We start from the raw sequence: 20,822 nt of genomic DNA on the forward strand, positions 1-20,822 counted from the left end.
CCGGGCGGAGTTCCTCTGGGCAGCGTCCACCGACTCCCTTGACACCTTTGAGGAGCGGTGGGCGCTGTCCGGGGTTCTCTGCTCGGTGACCCCGTCCGGTTCCCTCCGTCTGACCCTCTGATTGAGGGAAAGAGCGAGAGCCTCCAGCCACAGCCGTTAGTTGCTGTGAATACCATCATTACTGTCTTCTAGGAGGGGTCCTATAATACATGGGTGTACCCCCCTCCCTCCCAACCACCCACCCCGCAGCCGTGCCCATCTTGTCGGGCACTCTCAGGAGAGGGAGGGTCGGTGACCCTGGGCGTGGCACTAGGTAACTCGAGAGGGTGGAAGACCACGAGTGTCGAGGAAGCCCCCCCGCTCTAGGCCACCAGGTAACTCAGGAGGGTGGAAGACCACGAGTGTCGAGGAAGCCCCCCCGCTCTGGGCCTGGGCTAACCTGAACACCTCTCCCTCCTGAAAGCTGTTGTGTTATACCTTCTGATTGCGTTGTTTTGTTGCTAAGTTTTTCTTTATCCTTTTGTATTCTCTGTAATTGTTACAAATAAATTTCTTTTCTGTTTCAATAAAAAAAAAAAAAAACCTTCCCTGTTAAGGAGACGGAATCGTTCTTCACTCGCTCCTGAGCTATCTGCTTTCCTTCCTTTCCTAAAGCCCCCCGGCCCGGATTTTTCACACTTTTCCTTTTGCTTAGTTTCCCCCCCCGCGTTTGGGCCGGACGCTTTGTTTTTTTGGTTTCGTTTTTTCCCGTTTTTTTGAGCTGCGTTAGTGTGCTGGCCGGTCGCCAGCACCCCCCCCCTCCGATACCTGCTTTTGGACTTTGCTCTTTGCTAATTTGAAACCCCCGGAGGAGGGGGGGAGGACTGCCGATCTGCTGTCCGGAGAGGGGAGTGGACCCCCCCAGACCCAGCTGTTTTGTTTTTTGCCTGGACTTTTTCCGAGAGCCTTGGGACAGAGCCAACAGCTGTAGCAGACGCCAGAGGCCGGAGAATTTCGCCCGGGCAGCTATAAATCACCGTGGAGAGAGGCCGTAAGACTGAGGGATTTCTTTTGAATTCTACCCTCGGGGGGGGGGGGGAGTTGACTGCATTTCAGCTGCGTCTGTGGCGGCACAGGGTGTAGCAGGGAGCTACCCCCAGATCCATCGGTGCCCCCAACCCCCCCACCACTACTACGACTATCACGGCCCCCGCTGCTTCGTCCCTGCTGGCAATCTGCCATCTGCCTTCAGATCCAGCTGTTTGCTTTGGACTTTGCCTTTTGGACCGGCATAATAACCAACCAAGCGAGACTCTTTGGACACTTGTGGTGGGTTGTCCTCCCTCCACCCCCCCCCCCGGATTGTTTACCCCATAGCCTACCCCTACTACCGGACCCCGATTTTTGCCCCCCCTCCCCCTCCCAGTGTCTCCCTGTCTCTCCCTGCTTACAATGGCAGAGAAGGAGGGACGCAAGGCCCCTCCACCGAAATTGGTTGCCCCTTCCTTATCTACCCTCCTGCCCACCCCTCAAGATTTCCCCACCGCCTCCATTGTTAGAACCCCTGCCACCGCCCCCGCTGGGGCATCGGCAGTAGGAGGCACCGGGGCGCTTACTACTGCTGCTCTGGTTTCTGCCCCATTAGATTCTAGGAACCCCCCCCCGGTTAGACGGAAAAATCGAAGCGGGCCAAAAGGGAAGGGCCCCGCTAATGCCGCTGGACCCTCCGTGGCAGAGGCCGCCCCCACCACAGTGGCCTCGTCATCGATCGCGGCACCCCTCCCAGCTGTTCCCTCCACCAGCTCTGCGACCATCCCTCCCCCGGCCCCCAGGACGTATGCCCGGGTGGCGACAGGCCCCCCCTCACCTGCCGCCTCCTCATCTCGCCCACCCACTGCCTCCGCTGCCATCACTAGCAATCGAGGCCCTTTTCCCGCCCTGACCAGGAAGCACGGTGTCCGTTGCCTCCTAGTGCCCGCCTCGCCCCACGTGGAGGCATACGTGCAGGCGTTGGCGAAAGTGGTAGGACCCATGGCCATTGTGGCGGCCTCTAAGATGTATGGGAAGGTCGTTTTTTTTCTGGCCTCGGAGACTGCCGCCCAGGAGGCGGTGGAGAAGGGCCTAGTGGTGGGGGGGGTGTTTCTCCCCCTAGAACCGCTAGAAGATCTGGGCGTTCGCTTCGTCCTCACCTCCGTTCCTCCCTTTTTGCCTAATGTTGCCCTGTTACCTGCTCTTTCCGCCCTGGGGAAGCTTGTCTCTGTTATTAGCCCTCTCCCGTTAGGCTGTAAGGACCCCGCCCTCCGTCACGTCCTTTCGTTCCGCCGGCAAGTGCAGATTTCACTGCCGGCGGGGGTGCGTGACGGAGAGGCGCTCGAGGGGTCCTTCCAAGTTCCCTACCAGGGAGCCCGCTATAGGGTCTTTTATTCCACCGGAGAGGCCCGGTGCTACCTCTGCCGCTCGGCAGGGCATGTCCGCAGGGACTGCCCTTTGGCCCGGGGGAGAGGGGCTCCTGAGACCCCCGAGACCCGGCGGGATATCGGCCCTGTTGTTGCCGACACCCCCGGCCACCCGGCACCCGACACCACCCCCCCTCCCACCCGATCCACCGCTGCCCCCGTCCGGGCCCAAGAGGCGCCCCTCCAACAACGCCCGGGCGACCACGGGAGTCCCACTCTTGCCGTAACCACCTCGGCAGAGTCCATGGAGGGGGGTGTGGCAAAGCTTTTGCCGGGTGCAGGAGAGGGCTCGCCCCACGGAGAACCCCCCGCCCCTAATGCTGCCTTACCGCTACCCCCCCAAACCCCTGAACCTCTGCCTCCGCGCCCCGCTCCGTCCCCTGCTATTCAACCCCCGGACGACGCCATGGAGGGCTGGACTGTAGTCCAGGGGAAGCGAGGCAAGCGGAGGGCTCGAGCTCCGCTGCATTCATCTGACGCGGAAGCCCCCCGGAAGACCAGGAAGGGAGGTACCGACCTTGAGCCTCCTGCCTCGGCCACGAGTGAGATCCATTCGCTGGTGTCGGGAGGTGAAGATAGACCAGCATTGGAGGGTGGAATCCCCCCTCCGCGGGGGACCCTCCCCTCCGAAGCCCCGGAGGAAGCCCCTTCTAACCGGATACCACCTGAACTCCCAGCGAACCCCGACGTGACCGTCGAGGCGGGCCCTAGCGGAGAGGCCCCTGGGGTGGTGGGAGTTGGCCTCTCCTCTGTGTACGCAGAGATTGAAGCCCTTGATTTGACCCCGGTCACCCAGGGAGGGGATGATTTATTGACGGCCGGCCTCGATTTGGGCAATCTCACCCCAGGCCCCCTCTCCCCATGTTCTTTCCCCCTGACCGCCTTTCCAGGTGAGCACCCCATGGAAAGTGGTTTACCACCTGAGGCCATGGCTGCCACGACCACCCCGGAGCCAGTACCTAGCATTCCTCGGAGCCCCCTCCCTTGCCCCTTAACCCCCGACCCTGCTCGGGAGGCACCTTCTTTTTGTTGCTCGCCTCCTGAAGCCCAGGGCCTTACCTCTGCCCCTGCCCCCACCCCTATTCCGGTTCAGTTTCCCTCCTCCTGCAAGGCTACCGCCGCCCCTGGGGTTATTTCTTTTCCGCCTTTTGCAGCTTCCCCCCAGGGAGCAGTCTTTACGTTTTCTAGTTGCGACTCCCCAGGAGTTGCACCTTTCCCCCTGCCATCCCCGTCCGCCCCAAGGCACGAGATGGAGTTAACAACCCCAGCCTGTCAGACACCCCGTCGGCGGTCCGCACCCTGCCTACCCGCCTTAGCGGACCACGAGGTTGTATTAAAAGCCGCACCAGGGACTGCTCTGGGAATTGTAACCCTACCCCCCCATGAGCTGCAGCATGCACTACGGGAGTTCTTAAAACAATGCCGTGGTGCCCGCGATAGGGCACAGCTGGCTCTCCAGCAGTGGGGGGACTTTGATCGACTCCTTCGGGCCGCGAGAGCCCTTATGAGGGAGGGTAGAGGGCAAGGGAAGGGCGGTGCCGCGGCCTACGAGCGGGCCCGCAGCTTCCGGAAAGATTTACTTACTCACGGGATGGGACACGGGTTGCTACGCGACCCGCCGGGAGCCTCGTGTACCCCCACCAATGAGAACTCCCCACCCCCCCAGCCCTCCGCATGACACCTCTCATCATTGTAACCCTGAACACCAGGGGCTGTAGGATGGCTCTCCGCAGGTCCCAGGTGCTCTCCTACCTCCGGGAGGGGGGGTACTCTGTGGTTTTCCTGCAGGAGACCCACACGGACCCGACCGCCGAGGATAGGTGGCGGCTGGAGTGGGGGGACGGGGTATACTTCAGCCACTGCACGGCTTGGCAAGCTGGAGTGGCGACCCTGTTCTCCCCCACCCTGCGGCCCGAGGTGCTAGGAGTCACTGAGGCCGTGCCGGGCCACTTGTTGCACCTCCGAGTTCGTCTGGAGGGGCTCGTGGTCAATTTTGTTAATATTTATGCCCCGCAAGTGAGTTCACAGCGGCCACAATTTTACCAGCAGGTGTCCGAATTTCTCGACACCCTAGATTCACACGAGTGCCTAATCCTGGGAGGGGACTTTAACACCACCCTCGAGGAACGGGACCGCTCGGGGGCCGAGCCGAGCCCGGCCGCTGCGACCATTCTCCGAGACATAGTTGATTATCACTCCCTAGTGGACGTCTGGCGTGACCATCACCCAGATGATACTTCCACGTTTACCTTCGTTCGGGTGGAGGCCCGTCGGTCACACCGCTCTCGGTTAGACCGTATTTATTTATCCCGTCTCCATCTTTCACAGGCCCACTCCTCCACCATTCGGCCGGCCCCTTTTTCCGACCATCATTTGGTTGCCGTCACGGTCTCCCTCCGCGCAGAGGGACCGGGGCCGGCTTACTGGCATTTTAATAACAGCCTGTTGGAGGACGAGAGCTTTGTGATGTTCTTCCGGGAGTTTTGGCTGGCCTGGCGGGAGCAGTGGCGTGCCTTTCCCTCGGTGCGGCGCTGGTGGGATTTGGGGAAGGTACGTGCCAAGCTCTTCTGCCGCAACTACACTCGGGGCACCAGCCGACGGAGAAATGCGGCGATAGAGCAGTTGGAACGGGAGGTCTTAGAGCTGGAGAGGCGCCTGGCCGCCAGCCCCGGGGACCCGTCCCTCTGCGGAGCGTGCCGGGAGAAGCGGGAGGAACTTCGAGCCCTCGAGGACCACCGGGCCCGAGGTGCCTTTGTCCGGTCCCGCATCCGCCTCCTTCGGGAGATGGATCGCGGCTCCCGCTTCTTCTACGCCCTGGAGAAAACGAGGGGGGCCAAAAAACACGTCACCTGCCTTCTAGCGGAAGACGGCACCCCCCTCACGGATCCGGAGGAGATGTGTGGGAGGGCCCGTGACTTCTACGCAAACCTTTTCTCCCCGGATCCGACCGATCCTGGCGCTTGCGGGGTGCTCTGGGAGGAACTCCCCACGGTCAGCGTGGGCGACCGAGACCGGCTAGAGCTGCCTCTCACCCTGGCCGAGTTCTCGGAAGCCCTCCGTCGCATGCCCACCAATAAATCTCCGGGCATGGACGGGCTGACCGTGGAGTTTTACCGCGCGTTCTGGGACATCCTTGGCCCAGACCTAGTCGCTGTCTGGGCTGAGTCCTTGCAGGGCGGGGTCCTCCCTCTCTCGTGCAGACGAGCGGTGCTCGCCTTGCTGCCGAAGAAGGGGGACCTCCGCGACTTACGAAACTGGCGTCCCCTCTCACTCCTCAGCACGGATTACAAAATCGTAGCGAAAGCAATCTCGCTGCGGCTGGGGTCCGTGATGGCGGACGTGATTCACCCAGACCAGACCTATACTGTCCCGGGTCGCAGCATTTTCGACAACCTCTTTTTCGTCCGAGACCTTTTGGAACTCGGGCGGAGAGACGGTCTGTCGTTCGCCCTCCTGTCTCTTGATCAGGAGAAGGCGTTCGATAGGGTAGATCATGGGTACCTCCTGAGCACCCTGCGAGCGTTTGGATTCGGACCTCAGTTTGTGAGTTTTCTCCGGGTGCTGTACGCCTCCGCGGAGTGTCTGGTTAGGCTCAACTGGACCCTGACCGAACCGGTCAGCTTCGGGCGAGGGGTGCGGCAGGGGTGCCCCCTCTCAGGCCAGCTGTATGCTCTGGCGATCGAGCCTTTCCTCTGTCTCCTCCGCAGGAGGTTGACGGGGTTGGTGCTGCGGGAGCCGGAGCTACGGCTGGTCCTGTCGGCGTACGCCGATGACGTCCTCCTCGTGGTCCAGGACCCGGGCGACTTGGTGCGAGTGGAGGCATGCCAAACCATCTTTTCGGCAGCCTCCTCCGCCCGAGTCAACTGGGTCAAGAGCTCTGGCTTGGCGGTAGGGGGCTGGCGGCAGGTAAGCTCCCTCCCACCCGCGCTTCAGACCATCCGGTGGAGTGCCGGCCCTCTGCTCTATCTCGGCGTTTACCTTTCTGCCACGCACCCTTCTCCGCCGGAGAACTGGCAAAATTTGGAAGGCGGCGTGATTGAGCGGATCAGGAAATGGACGAGGCTACTCCGATGTCTCTCCCTTCGGGGGAGAGCACTGGTGCTTAACCAACTAGTCCTGTCCACGCTCTGGTACCGGCTCAACACCCTAGCCCCGGCCCCGGGTTTCCTGTCCCACCTCCGGAGATTGATTCTGGAGTTCTTTTGGTCAGGATTGCACTGGGCCCCTGTTGGAGTTCTCCACTTGCCCCTGAAGGAAGGAGGGCAGGGCCTGAAGTGTCTGTACACTCAGGTCCGCGTTTTCCGCCTCCAGGCCCTGCAGAGGCTCCTTTATAGTGCAGGTAGTTCGACGTGGAGCATATTGGCGCATGCCTTTTTACGCCGCTTCCATGGGCTCCGATATGACCGACAGCTCTTTTATCTTTGTCCGAGAGGTTTTCCGCGAGACCTCTCCGGGCTGCCGGATTTCTACCAGGACCTCCTCCGGGCCTGGAAACTGTTTTCAACGACCAGGTCCGTGGCGGCCATCGTGGGGGCAGATCTCCTCACGGAGCCCCTGCTACACAACCCCCAACTTTGTGTGCAGGCGGCGGAGTCCCGCACGGTGCGCCAGAGGTTGGTCCTGGCGGGAGTTACGAGGGTCGGGGACCTCCTGGACTACGACCGGGGGGACTGGCTGGATCCCCTGACGCTCGCTCGACGCATGGGGCTCTCCAGCCTTCGCACCCCCCGGCGCGTGCTTCAGGAGGTGGAGGCCGCTCTGACCCCCGCCGCTCGGGCTTATGTTAGCCGAGCCTTGCGCGAGGGCGCGCCCCGCCCATCCCTTACCCCAGGCCCGCCGGACCTTTTTATTGGGCCCCTACCCTGCCGATCCCAACACACCCCTCATCCTTTCACTGCAAGCCGGCTGCATGAACTGCAACCGGTCGGTTTTCAAGTTGCATCACGGCAATATTTATATACACTCACGCTTCATACCCTTCATGCCCGCACCCTGGTGTCCCGCCCCGATACAAAGTGGCGAGATCTCTTACCACCTTTGGAGGGTGTGCAACCTCGGTGGGCCAGCCTGTACTCCACCTTGGTCCCGAGGCCCGTCGGGGACATCAGTTGGCGGCTCCTTCACGGGGCTGTGAGCACGGGCGTGTTTTTGACACGTTTTACCTCCCTTCCGGAGACTTGCCCTTTTTGCAATGTGAGGGAAACCCTGGCGCACGTCTATTTAGAGTGTGCTAGATTGCAGCCTTTTTTTCGGCTCCTCACAAATATTCTTTTGCGCTTTTGGCTTCATTTCTCCCCCCACCTCTTTATCTATACACTCCCCATCCGTGGCCCCACCAAGTCGCGGGATCTCCTGGTTAACCTCCTCCTAGCCTTGGCTAAAACAGCCATTTATAAGACCAGAGAGCGGAGGTTGGCTCATGAGGCGTCCTGCGATTGTGAGGCCGTTTTCCGACTTTCAGTACATTCACGTATCCGGGCGGAGTTCCTCTGGGCAGCGTCCACCGACTCCCTTGACACCTTTGAGGAGCGGTGGGCGCTGTCCGGGGTTCTCTGCTCGGTGACCCCGTCCGGTTCCCTCCGTCTGACCCTCTGATTGAGGGAAAGAGCGAGAGCCGCCAGTCACAGCCGTTAGTTGCTGTGAATACCATCATTACTGTCTTCTAAGAGGGGTCCTATAATACATGGGTGTACCCCCCTCCCTCCCAACCACCCACCCCGCAGCCGTGCCCATCTTGTCGGGCACTCTCAGGAGAGGGAGGGTCGGTGACCCTGGGCGTGGCACTAGGTAACTCGAGAGGGCGGAAGACCACGTGTGTCGAGGAAGCCCCCCCGCTCTAGGCCACCAGGTAACTCAGGAGGGTGGAAGACCACGAGTGTCGAGGAAGCCCCCCCGCTCTGGGCCTGGGCTAACCTGAACACCTCTCCCTCCTGAAAGCTGTTGTGTTATACCTTCTGATTGCGTTGTTTTGTTGCTAAGTTTTTTTTTTATCCTTTTGTATTCTCTGTAACTGTTACAAATAAATTTCTTTTCTGTTTCAAATAAAAAAAAAAAAAAAAAAAAAAAAAAAAAAAAAAAAAAAAAAAAACCTTCCCTGTTACCTTACCCAGGGAAAAGGGACCTACTTAGCCTGGGGCTAATATATCTGACTTCTATTACTCTCCTATAGCCATCTGGCCCAACTCTGTCACAAGTGCTACAGAAGAGCAAGATATGATTATTCAAAGAGTGTGAGGCAGTTGGATGTTATGGTGATGCGGGCCATATAAGTACCTACAATAGCTAGAGATGGGTCTCAACTGGGATTATTTAATCTGCAGAAGAGAAGAATGAGGGGGGATTTGATAACTGCTTTCAACTACCTGAAAGGGGGTTCCAAAGAGGATGGATCTAGGCGGTTCTCAGTGGTAGCAGATGACAGAACGAGGAGCAATGGTCTCAAGTTGCAGTGGGGGAGGTTTAGGTTGCATATTAGTGAAAAAGTTTTTCCTAGGACGGTGGTGAAGCACTGGAATGGGTTACTTAGGGAGGTGGTGGAATCTCCTTCCTTAGAAGCTTTTAAGGTCAGGCTTGACAAAGCCCTGGCTGGGATGATTTAGTTGGGGATAGGCCCTGCTTTGAGCAGGGGGTTGGACTAGATGACCTCCTGAGGTCCCTTCCAATCCTAAGATTCTATAATTCAGTTCCCAAGCATTTGGGGCGACTGTGTCGAAAGCAAGAGCTAAACTCTGATCCAAATGGGCTGTCTGTGGAATGGACCGAACCAGTGAACTGTCAAATCTTAACACCTCCAAGCGCTGGAGCTGAATTCTAGACCCAAAAGCAGATCTGGGTCATCAGGAAATACAAAAAAAAAACCATTGAAAATATTTTCTAAATATGTTTACACTTCAATAATAACCTTCAGCAATTTGGGGACCTATCCTACAAAGTGCTGAGCATCTTCAGCTCCTGCTCAAGTGAACAGGAGTTGGGCACTTGCCACATCACAGAATCAGGCCCTTAATTCATAGTAAACGGAGGGCAAAACATTACAAAGCTTTCAGAACTTCTTTGATTCTTAAATCTATGGTCCCCATCTGGCCTCACATAACAATAGTGTCTGAGCGTCTCACAGCCTTTTAATGTATTTATCCTTAGTCTTTTTTCTTTTTTTAATTGATCTGAAAATATAGCCACTTCTTTCTTCAGCAATAGCTTTGCCCTGCAGTCCTGCTGAGTAACTGGGATGTGACTGCTTTGTTAGTCTTGTGTGGCCCGCCGGCTGGAGCTTCCCTGTTGTCCTGACGAACGCTGAGGTGGCTCCTGCTCCCACTAACGGGAGTAAAACAGGAGGGACTCAATTGAAGACAAGTGAGGAAGGCCTGGAGAGCTTGATTGGACTCACTGTCTCGTCTCTTCCAGCCCCACCCAGCGCTTCTTCCGGATGAAAGCCAGCCAAAAACCTACAATGCTATACCTGTGCCAGGCTCTCTGCACAACGGTGAGTTTCCGGATTCCTGGACAGCCTGTCTCACCAGTACAGCCACATTTCCACAGAGCAAGTGCCCTGCCCCTCAGGGCAGACTCTCTAGATTGATGTGATCAGGCCTGACTCTCTTAAATGCTCCAGCTGGCCAGAAACCCCTGTGGGCCCGTGCTCTGCTCCACCTGCCTCTCCCCTGAACTGCAGGCTGCTTGGTTTCAATGCTGGGCCCAGTTTGAAACGTGCCGGGGTCAGGCACTGTGGAATTCACTCTGCTTGGAGCTCAGGATGAGACTTGAAGACATGAAGCAGTGTCTCTTTGGACCAGCCTCCTGCTCAAGGGAATAAGCCATCCAGCTCAGACTGTATGCCTGTCCACTGCCTGGATGCTCAAGTGTTAGAGCAATTGCCATGGATGGATAGATAACTAGCTAGCATGGTTTTCAAACACACATTGACTCCATCCACTCCCATCAGCTAAATCAGCTTAGAAACCAGTTTAGCTGGAACCATTATTCAAGCCAAGTTTACTCCCAGTTCCGTTTAACAGAGAGACCGTGTCATGGATGCCTCCCCTACCATCTGTGCTTCTGAGGTCTGGATGGACACCCAGCCTTCTACCAAGCCCTGGGAGCTATGTACATACAGTTCCCAATGCTGCAAAAGGCTTTCAGTACAGCTGTGGGGTGAAATGGTGCTCCAGAGGAAAGTCAGTGGCAAAACACCCACTGAGTTCAATGGACCCAGGCTATTAAACTTGGCATTTAAAGTGGAAGAGCGGGGGAGTTCATCCCCTGGAAGTTCTGGGTAACTGAGTCAACATTGGTTTTAAATGCCCATCAAAGGCAACACTGACAAATGCCAATGGACAGCTGCAGTTTGCACTTGGCTATGAATCCAAAGCCTCCATTCCTTGGGGCAATTATTTAACACACCGCTATCCCTCTCATTACATTGAGATGAATTGTGTGCCTGGCATTCAGTGTTCCTAGATTTAAAACAGCCAGGCTCCTGCTTCTAGCTCCTCTCTCAATCAGCCCCTTGAAAATAGCACGGAAGAGACAGGGCGTTTTCTTCTCCTCTCCTCGGGTGACAAGAGCGAGACGTCTTCAGGAGCCCCAGTCTGTATTAGACAGAGAAAAGCACCACGTGGAGAGAGACAGGAGCAGGAAAAATTCACTGGGCTGAGATGTGCACCCCATGGACCATTCCTAAGTGATGGGTCAATAACACTGACCGTCCCTCGTCATTACCAAATTTTTAAAAATGCACAGACCAGTCACCGGGGAGAATCTGTTAAAAAGGGAGTCTGTGGATGAGTATTAGGGGCTTCAGCCATCATTCCCAGCCTCTGCTGGGTGCAGGAAGGGTCACTGCTGAAGATGCAACCCTACAGGCTGCTACAGGCAGTCACAAGTGTTTTTATAGGCAGCTCCAGTGTGAGCCATGTTTGGCCTAGTGCTTGGTAGCTTTGAAGCCTCTGCTGTCCACAGCCAGGCATCCTCTGGGCCAAATGCTTGTTCCAATGAAATCAGTGGGAGATTTGCCATTGATTCAGCAGGGATTATGGTTTGGCTTGGGAGTCTCTGGGATCTGCACCAGGGGGATGCACCATTCCCCCTGCCCACACATACACTGCCAATTAGCTGTGGCCATTTGGACAATGGGCGATTTCAATAATGTCTGGAGGAGATTTTATGAGTCACACGTTGCAAAATGCTCCAGCACAAGAATGAGGGCAGCTTGGAAAGCAGCTAATATGAATCCAAACTAAATCCTCCTTCTAAAGGAGCGGGCGCTACCAGCTCTGCACTCATACACAACTGCACGCCACAAGGAATGCAAGAGAACTGCTCTGAGTTGTTTGCTTCCATCAGAAGCAGTATGAGAAGAAACTCTCAAGCAGGGCAAGGGCACTGAGAATCACGGCTCTGAACATGTTAGGGTCTCTCTGAAATTTTTCTGCTCAAGGAAGTGTTCATTTCAAAATTTGCTCAGAGCCATTCAAATTCTATGCCCTCCAGTTACCCAGCTGGGGCAGGGGGATGTCTTTTTGTGCCACTAGTTTTTAAATCAGAACTCCCCCTTGAAATGACTGGAAACTACTTCCCCCTCCACCAGGGCACAGGCATGCACCCAGCCACACGCACACACATCTGAGCATTATACTTAGCACTTGCCTAGAGAACATTAACTGATTGATCCTCCCAAACCACATCTGATGTAGTTAAGTGCACCTGTCTCCATTGTACAGACGGGAGCAACTAAAACACACGCATGTCAAATTGAGAGAGGGCCAAATTCTCACTTACTCCACAGTGAATCAGAAGTGACTCCACTGAAGTTACTCTGGATTTACACCTGTGTAACTCAGAGCATAAATTTGGCCCAGAAAGGTCACATGATTTCCTCAAACCCACCCAGTGAGTTAATGGCAGAGCTGAGGTTTGAATTTAGGATTTCCTGGTTCAATCCGCTAGATTGTGCTGACTCTCTCACTAGGCCTTCTCTCTACCCATTTGTTAAGCAGGGCTTTCTGGTTTAATATCTTAAACCAGAAGGAAACTGGGGTTCCTTTCCTCTGACATTTGCAATCTGGGGCAGCCCCTTACCTCTAACAAGGATGAATAATGACTAGTAGTTCCCAGCTGCTTTACAAATTGCCCAGCAGGGGGTGCTGTGGAGTCAGGAGCATTGCACCCTCTAGCTGTTCTATCCTGCAGCTTTACCAACCCCATCTGATGCTTTAGCAGTTCTAGCCTCTTCCACGCCCAAGGCCAGGCTTGAACTTGTCTCTTGCTTGGCTGAGTAATGCTGCATCATTTGAATTATTGCATAAATGTTTAGTTACAGTTGGTAATTGTGGCATTATTTATGGATCCACATGGCTCAGCAACGCTCCTCTCACGTCCTCATTTGCAAGCGCAGCCTCTGGAGGGGAGGGAGACGCGGCAGGCTTGCTGAAGCGCTCAGCGTAACGGTGTCGATTCAGGGGGCGAGCAAGCGTCTTGGCATGGTTTATTCAGGTTGCTGCCAGCCCCGGCAGTCACGCGGCAAATTAGCAGCAAGAAAGCGGAGGAGAAGATTGAACAGCAAATCAGTTACGTAGCACGGGGCCTGTCCTTTGAGGTGCCAAGCAACCTCAATTCATGCAGAATCATAGAAGATTAGGGTTGGAAGAGACCCCAAGAGGTCATCTAGTCCAACCCCCTGCTCAGAGCAGGACCAATCCCCAACTAAATCATCCTAGGCAGGGCTTTGTCAAACCAGGCCTTAAAAACCTCCAAGGATGGAAATTCCACCACGTCCCTAGGTCAAGGGATGCAGCACTCCCGCAGGATTGAGCCCCACAAAAGGGGGGTGTTCTTAGCAATTTTTCACCCCAATTCCCATGCCATTTTAACAGCTTCTCTTCCAATTTCCTACTGTCTTTCCTTGGGTCATGTGTGAAACTCTTTTCCCCCATGTTGGCAGCAATTTGGGTACAGACCAAGCAGTGTTAGAAGTGAATTTCATTCAGCTATAAAAAGGATCCGTACTGCATGAGATACCATCAAAAGACAATGGAGGGAGAGATTCCAGCTCTCATCCAATATACATGCCTGGCCATCCCCAAGAGCCTTCTGGAAACCAGCTGGGACAACATTGGAAAGTGGGACACTGAACTAGACAAAGTTCAGTCACTGTGAAACATACAGCGCCCCCCAGTCTGGAGAAAAAGGGAAACTGACAGTGCTCTTCAGGGTTGGTTGGTTTTTTAACCTGGCAGTTTTCCTTTCTCTGTTCTACTTTCACTTCTCTCCCTCCACCCCCCTTGTCTGGGAGAAGAGTCACCCTGGGCACCCAAGCTGCAATCCACACTATATGGGACTCTGTACAATTAAAGAGAGTTCATTCTCCAGGCAGCTTATTTTAATTTATCCCATGTAAATATAACAGCACCAGCCCCCCGTGGAAATAATATTTTGCACTTTGTAGCACCTTTCACCTAAGTGCTTTACCCCTGTTAATAAAGAATCCTCAGTAAACAGAGGTACAATGATCTCCAGTTCACAGATGGGAAACCAAGGCAGAGAGGGACTAAGTGACTTGCCCAAGGTCCCACAGAAAGTCTGTGGCAGAGCCAAGGGTTGAACCCAGACTTCCTAACTCCCAGTCCTATGCTTCAGACCCTAGAGCAAACTTTTCCCCAGGGTATCCTCACATCTTAAGGGAGAGACTGTCCTATGGGCAGATCCCCACTCATGATGGCGCAAACCCCTTCCCTTCCCACTGGATGACACCGCAATTGCCTTGCATGGAGAGGACTCATTAGGGAAGTACTGACTGTATCTCATGCTCTTTCTAATGTGATTTAGCAGCTGGTAACAGGGAGGAGAGGCAGCCCCATCTCTTGGGCCAGCTCTGACCTACCTCCATTTGACCCAGTGCACCACGCACTCCCAGCAGCCTCGGGAAGGAAGGGCAGCCCCAGTTTCCTTGCTGAACGGCTCAGCTCGCAAGGCTTATCAGTCCCCCAGACTCCCAGTTCACAGAGGTGAATCCTCCCCCTACCGCAGGCCAGCGCCTCTCAATTTGAAAACCAGTCCAGGCACCTGGCTAAGTCCAGTGGGAGACTGAACCTCTTCTCCTATGGGGAGCCCTTGCTGAAAAGTTTCCCCCAGCCCCTCCAGCAGGCGATGCTACCTCTGCGATGCAAAATCTCAGAGAGGAGGGGGATCCCTGCTGGTTGCATGGCACCAGATGGCTCTGACGCAGGCTCTCTGGGGTGGCATGTGGCAGAAGGGGACACAACCCCTTTAAACCCTCCCCCCTGCCCCGGCTGGCACAAGCCAGCAGCCTTGGCAGGAGTATGATACAGCGGAGACTTTACCTTCCTTAGGCGGCTGAGAATACAAGAGCCAGAAGAAGAGGAGGAAGCAAAGCGTGGCACCAATCCCTGCAGAGAGCTCTCTCCAGCCGGCCAGCATCCTGAGTGGGCTGGGAGGGGGGCGGGGAGGCAGGGCTGGACCCCCCTCTCACGCTGCAGGATCCCCTCTAAATCCAACTACCAGGGACGTTTCCACCTGGCACAGGGCAGCCCAGCATGGCTGGGGAGTAGCTGCATTCCCTTCAGAGCAGGAGGGCTGGAGCCATTTGGGGGGGGGGGGGGCTGAGAGCTGTTGAACCAAACTGTCAACCCTGGATATGATGGAAACCACGCCAAGCAAGGGGGGGCGGCAGCCCCCCTAGTCCCAGCCCCTCTGAGCAGGAGAAAAGCTGCAGCCACGCAGGAGAGCTGCAGCTCCAGGGGGGCACAGGCTGGTTCCTTTAGTACCCGGGTCACCACATCCCAGCCTCGCAGGGGGACCCCACGTGCGGGAGGGGGGGGGAACTGCCCCTCTCGAGGGTGGCTCCTTGTCACAGCGTCCTGTGCTCCTGGTCCAGGCAGGGTCAGACTCTCACCCACAGCGGGTTTTTTCCAAAGCCCAGTGTCTTCCAGCTGGTGAAAGTAGCCAGAAGATGCAGCCCGTCCACCCGGCTTCTCTCTGGGGGCCAAACGTCTCTGCTGCCCGGCGGGGGCCGGAGGGAGCCCGGATCCCTGGGCAGCTCCTTTGCATTCAGCCCGCAGAGCGGCGGCTAGTATCTCCCCCCGGCTGGGTGCAGTTTGCCAGGCGAAAGCCGAGCGGTAATTCCCTCTCCGGCACCGCCCGCAGCAGCTGTGCGCTTCCCTCCTGCAGCTGGGCAGGGAGCGAGGCGGGCAGCAGGAGGGTTCATGGCAGGGATGGGGAGGGCTAGCAGATCCCCCCCCTTTCCCCCTTCCCCCCGGCTGCACCGTGGCAATGTGACTAGCTCCGCGGGGCGGGGGGTCCTTCCCGGCCGGGGGGCGCCAAGCTCGCTGCCCGGGACTAGGCTCGCGAACCTGTGGCGGGTACCCAGGAGCCAACAGCCCCCGCTACCCCGGCTCAGCTCAGCAAGCGGCAGGGGAATCCCGGGAAGCGCAGCTGGGGGGGGGGGGAATCAGCCCCGGTAGGTGCCCCCCCCCCGGCCCTGCAAGCTGAGACTTGCCACAAAGCCCCCCACACACTGCCCCCCCTCCTCCTCCTCTTGATGTGTCAGCTCGCTGCAGCCTGTGGATTGCACCCCCCCCCCCGGTGCTGCTGCAACCCCGCGCCCCACGGCTAGGAGCGGTGGCGTCTCTGCAGCCAGCTGCGGGTGGGGGGGACCCGCGGCCGCTCCTCCCTCCTCCGAGCATCCCCCGCGGCTCCGGCAGAGCCTCCGTCCCCCCCCCCGGCCGTGCAAGGAGCCCCCCCGGGGGCTGCCTCCCCTCCCCCTGCGGAGCCGTGGCCCGGCGGCGCCCGGCGCAGGGGAAAGTTTCTCGGCGCGCGGCGGCGGCGGCGGCTCCCGTGAGCCCGAGCTCCCCCCCGCCCCCGGGAAGGGCCCGCGCTGCAGCGCCCCCTGCAGCCGCCCGGCCCGAGCTGCCGCAGCCTCGCCGGGTCCGGCTGGGGGGGGCGGCCCCCGGCAGCATTTCTCCGCTCCAGCCCGGCCAGAGAGGGAGCCCGCGGCTGGGATGCAGCCTCGCAGGGGTGAGCGGCTTGGGGCTGGGACGCCCAGCGCTGGGGGAGATCGGGGGATGCCCGGGGGACGGGCTGGGACGCCCAGCGCTGGGGGGCGGGGGAGATCGGGGGATGCCCGGGGGAGGGGCTGGGACGCCCAGCGCTGGGGGGGGGAGGGGAGATCGGGGGATGCCCGGGGGACGGGCTGGGACGCCCAGCGCTGGGGGGGGGGAAATCGGGGGATGCCCGGGGGAGGGGCTGGGACGCCCAGCGCTGGGGAGGGGGGAGATCGGGGGATGCCCGGGGGAGGGGCTGGGATGTCCAGCGCTGGGGGGCGGGGGAGATCGGGGGATGCCCGGGGGAGGGGCTGGGACGCCCAGCGCTGGGGGGGGGGGAGATCGGGGGATGCTCAGGGGAGGGGCTGGGATGTCCAGCGCTGCGGGGGGGGGGAGGTGCAGGGACGCCCAGCGCTGCGGGGGGGAGGTGCAGGGACGCCCAGCGCTGCGGGGGGGGGAGGTCTGGGATGCCCAGCGCTGGTGGGGGGGGGGAGGTGCTGGGATGCCCAGCGCTGCGGGGGGGGGGGGGGGAAGGTGCAGGGACGCCCAGCGCTGGTGCGGGGAAGGGGATTGGGACACCCCAGCCCTCTGCTGGGGCTGCTGTTGTGGTGCCCAGGCTTCGCGCAGGTGGAGACGCTGCAAGCCGGCAGTGATACCTGTCTAGTCCAGCTCTCTGGCTGTGGGGGGATGGCTGCTGTGTGACCGCTTCTGGGGCATCTGTGGGTTTTTTTGTGTCCCAGAGCTCCAGACTACTTGGTCAGGGTGCAGAGGGAGGCAGGGTATGCTAGGGTCCCGAATGGCAGGGCCTCTTGGCTGAGATCCCACACGCTCACCACAGCTGCCTGACTTAGGTCTTGATGGGATGTAAGGCCCCAGTTCCCAGAAAACAAGGCAAGAGAGAGAAAGGTACAAAACTGGAGATGGGCTTGAACAAAACTCCTAGCCCAGTCCCTAGCCCCCAAACCTGGATCTTAATCCGAATGGACTCCTATCTTTATAATGGGCTGGACCAATCTTCCAGATCTGAACACCCCCCAAATTGGGACCTGGATCTGGGCAGGGAAGGTGACGGAGAGTCCATCTCATCCTTGGCACCGATGGAGAACCAGCACCAGCCTCCCGCCCTCTGTCTAGTGCCCCAGATTCTGTGCTCTCCCCATTCAAACACAGGGACGGGAGCTAGTTCATTACCTCGGGCAGCTCCAGTTTTAACCCCCGCTGACCTCCCCCCACACACACACCTTCTCAGCCCTCTCCTTTGATTTGGGGGAAATTGATACATGCTTTCCACCACAGCAGCGCCTGTGACTAATTTGTTAACTATGGGGACTCCTGAATGAATAGCGCTCAGGCAGGTAATTTACCAGCAGATCTGAGAGGGGATAAAGGGAAACCAATATAAATAGTCAGTAATAAAACTGTTTACTGACACCGGGCCTTCTTTTAATGAGATTTGTATGCAGGGGAGGGCGCCTCTGATAAGTTCTCCAGCTTACAATTATTGACTCTTGTCCGGGGGAGCCACAGAGCGGGGAGAGACCATCTTCATAAGGCCCCTGATCCCATTAATCGGGAAGGGAGCTGGAACAGAGTTGAAAAGGAGCCGGGGCACGAGTCAGTGTTATTAGTGTTGCTCAGAGAGCAGCCCTTAGTGCTGCCAGGACAGGCCACCAGCAGCACTGAACTAGAATCCTAGACGATGAGGGCTGGAAGAGACCTCAGGAGGTCACCTAGTCCCACCCCCTGCTCAAAGCAGGACCAACACCAACTAACTCAACCCAGTCAGGGCTATGTCAAGCCGGGTCTTAAAACCCTCTAAGGATGGAGATTTCACCACCTCCCTTGGCAACCCGTTCCAGTGCTTCACCACCCTGCTAGGCCTGGCCACCTGATCCTTGCTCAGAGATGTGCTTGCTGCATACATAACCCGTCGCGCTGATCGCATTCCTTGCAGCTCTCAGTGGGGAAAAGAAGTGTGGCAGCCCCTCCCCAAATAGCCGTGCCGAGATTGTTGGGTAGATGAGCACGGGGAGGACATGGACTGGCAGATGCCTTAAGCTGGCAGGATCTGGACAGCTGTCTCCACTAGAGCGGCTCTGTTATGGGTTGGACTAGACCTTATTGAATTGGAAAAGGGGACGGGGGTGTAACTGCTGCCCTTCATTTAAGATAGTTGGAGCTTAATTGTTTCTTACTTTTATGGAATCAGATAGCTGAAACAGCAGCCCTCACCCAAAACACAGGCGCATGGAGGGGTTTCGCTGGCTATTGTTCTGTGCGGGTTTGTGTGTCTGTGAAAGAGAGACGGAAAGGCCAGAAGAGCAGAGAAAGAAGCAGGTGATAACACAAGACAGCAGGGACCAAAACGCCCCTGTACAAGTCCTGTGAGTGTGGCCCTGAGAAAAGCTTTTGGGCTAGGTGCTGGCTAGAGAGGGTCTTCAAATCGGGTGACCATACATCCCGTTTTGGCTGAGACAGTCCCCTTTTTAAGCCCTGTCCTGGCTGCCCCGACCTTTTCTGCATTTGTCCCACTTTTGATCAGTTGGCAAGGGCAAACGGGACAAGTGCCCACTTTTGTCAAAAAAGTGGGGTGTGGAGAAATGTGGGGGGGAGTGAGCGGAGATGCCAGCCCTGTGTGGGAGGGCAAGGCTGGGTGGGAGGGCAACGGTCCAGCATGCGAGGGGCTGGCAGGGTTCCGGCAACAGCCTCTGTGGTGGGGGCCTCAGGTGAGCGGCTGGGGGTGTCCTGTTTTCCCTTGGGGGAAATACAGTCACCCTGTCTTGGAGCTGCAAGCCCAGAAACTGTCTCCTGTTGTGTGATTCCTCCTGCATTCAGGGAAATAGGACTTTGTACATTCTCTGTAAATAATCAGCATTGGATCAAAGAAAGCTGACTCCCTCATCAATTTCTCCTGCTATCGGAAACAACCCTCAGCACCCCAGTTGGACTAACTGCTCGGATCAGAAAGGGATAACACTTTCATTTGCACTGACGGCCCAACCCTACGCTCGTTCAAGCTCAGAGTGTGGGTACCAGCAAGCAAAGAATAGGCTTTACAGTGAGTTGCTGCATCTCCAGGAGCAAGACCCCTTCTTAGCCCCATCACGAAGGGTTCTTGTCTGTGCAGTGGCTGCTGGTGCTAGCTGCAGAGACCTGTCCTTGTTGTCCGAAGCACTTGGAACTGGAGGAGCTTGTGTGAGCGGTCGTGGTGGGCGAACCTTGGGAAGCAAACTAAGTGGGCAGAAGGAGAGGGTTTCTTTTATAAAGTGCTTGTAGAGAGGACTAATGAGGCCCTAATTAAAGTCAGTGGGGAGAAATTAAGAGGGGGAAGAATTAGAGCAGCAGAGACACAAAGGGAAAAACACCCTCCTCTAAAAAACAGAGGAGAGGAGATCAAAGGAGAGCCGGGGAACGAAAGGAAAACATGTTTCCTAATTGTGCTTAGAGTTTCTTCTCTCTGAGGTATGCCCACCCCTCCCCAGCATCTGGCATGGAGGCAGGTCCTGCCGAGGCAGGCATGCAGCTGGGCGTCTCTGGCACAGAAGCGTTTCCCTTTGTAGACACTAGTTATCCATGGGAGCACCCACAATCGATATCGACGGGGTTTCCCTTGAGCTCATCCTTCCCTACGGCAAGATCAGGGCTTGAGCCACTCTCAGTCCGTCACCCGGCCTCATTCGTGGCGTCTGCCGACATACCAGCGAGGTGTCACTTTGTTCCCATCTCGGTCCCTGGGAGTTGGACTCCAAAGCAAAGCTAGGCCAGTGCTGAGTATGTCTGAAAATCCGCCCCTCCCGGTGGAGCAGAGGCAGCCCCTTAGTGGCCCCACCTTCATCTCTCCCTCAAAGCTCGTGTTGCCTCTGGGGCTTAAAGTGTGGTTCTGCTCCGAGACGTGACAGGGAACCCCGTGGTGCCATTTTCACAGACTGTCATCTCTGCATGGATTTCTGATCAAGTTTGCTCAGCTTACTAGCAAAGAAAAGGGTTTTTTCCCCCCCTAACTGCCAGCCCTCCAAACTCATGGGAGCTAGGATGCACCAGCATCAACTCAATTCCCCTTTCTGTTCAGAAACCCATTGGGATGCAGGAGATCTCCACTTTCACTGGGGGAAATTCACCCTGGGCAGAGAGCCAGCACAGGCCCACACACCCCTTAAAACCCTAGAACTGCTTCAGGGCATCAAACAAGCTGTAACTACAAAGGGATCAGGAGGAGATTTCTCTGTGGGGCTGATTGTCCCACATCTGCCAACTATGTGGTTTCCTGCACCTTCCTCGGAAGCATCCGGTGCTGGCCACTGGATCCTGGGCTAAATAGTGCATCCAGTCT

General features: G+C 57.1%; 1 protein-coding gene and 1 long non-coding RNA gene across 3 annotated transcripts in view; one reads left to right on the forward strand and one right to left on the reverse strand.

Moving 5' to 3' along the window:
* The window catches only part of LOC125625015 (chemokine-like protein TAFA-5), an 86,030-nt gene extending 70,086 nt beyond the window's left edge, over positions 1 to 15,944 (reverse strand). Inside the window, exon 1 of the mRNA XM_048826509.2 lies at positions 14,774 to 15,944. Coding sequence (XP_048682466.1) covers positions 14,774 to 14,870 — 97 coding nt within the window. The 5' untranslated portion in view covers positions 14,871 to 15,944. The remainder of the gene's footprint in view (positions 1 to 14,773) is intronic.
* A 381-nt stretch (positions 15,945 to 16,325) lies between these two features.
* Positions 16,326 to 20,822, forward strand: part of LOC125625016 (uncharacterized) — a 35,921-nt gene continuing 31,424 nt past the window's right edge. For both annotated transcript variants that reach the window (XR_012665680.1, XR_007353446.2), the window contains exon 1: positions 16,326 to 16,466. This is a non-coding gene — a long non-coding RNA (uncharacterized LOC125625016). The remainder of the gene's footprint in view (positions 16,467 to 20,822) is intronic.

Source organism: Caretta caretta, chromosome 21, assembly GCF_965140235.1.
Source record: "Caretta caretta isolate rCarCar2 chromosome 21, rCarCar1.hap1, whole genome shotgun sequence".
Lineage (NCBI taxonomy): Eukaryota > Metazoa > Chordata > Testudines > Cheloniidae > Caretta > Caretta caretta.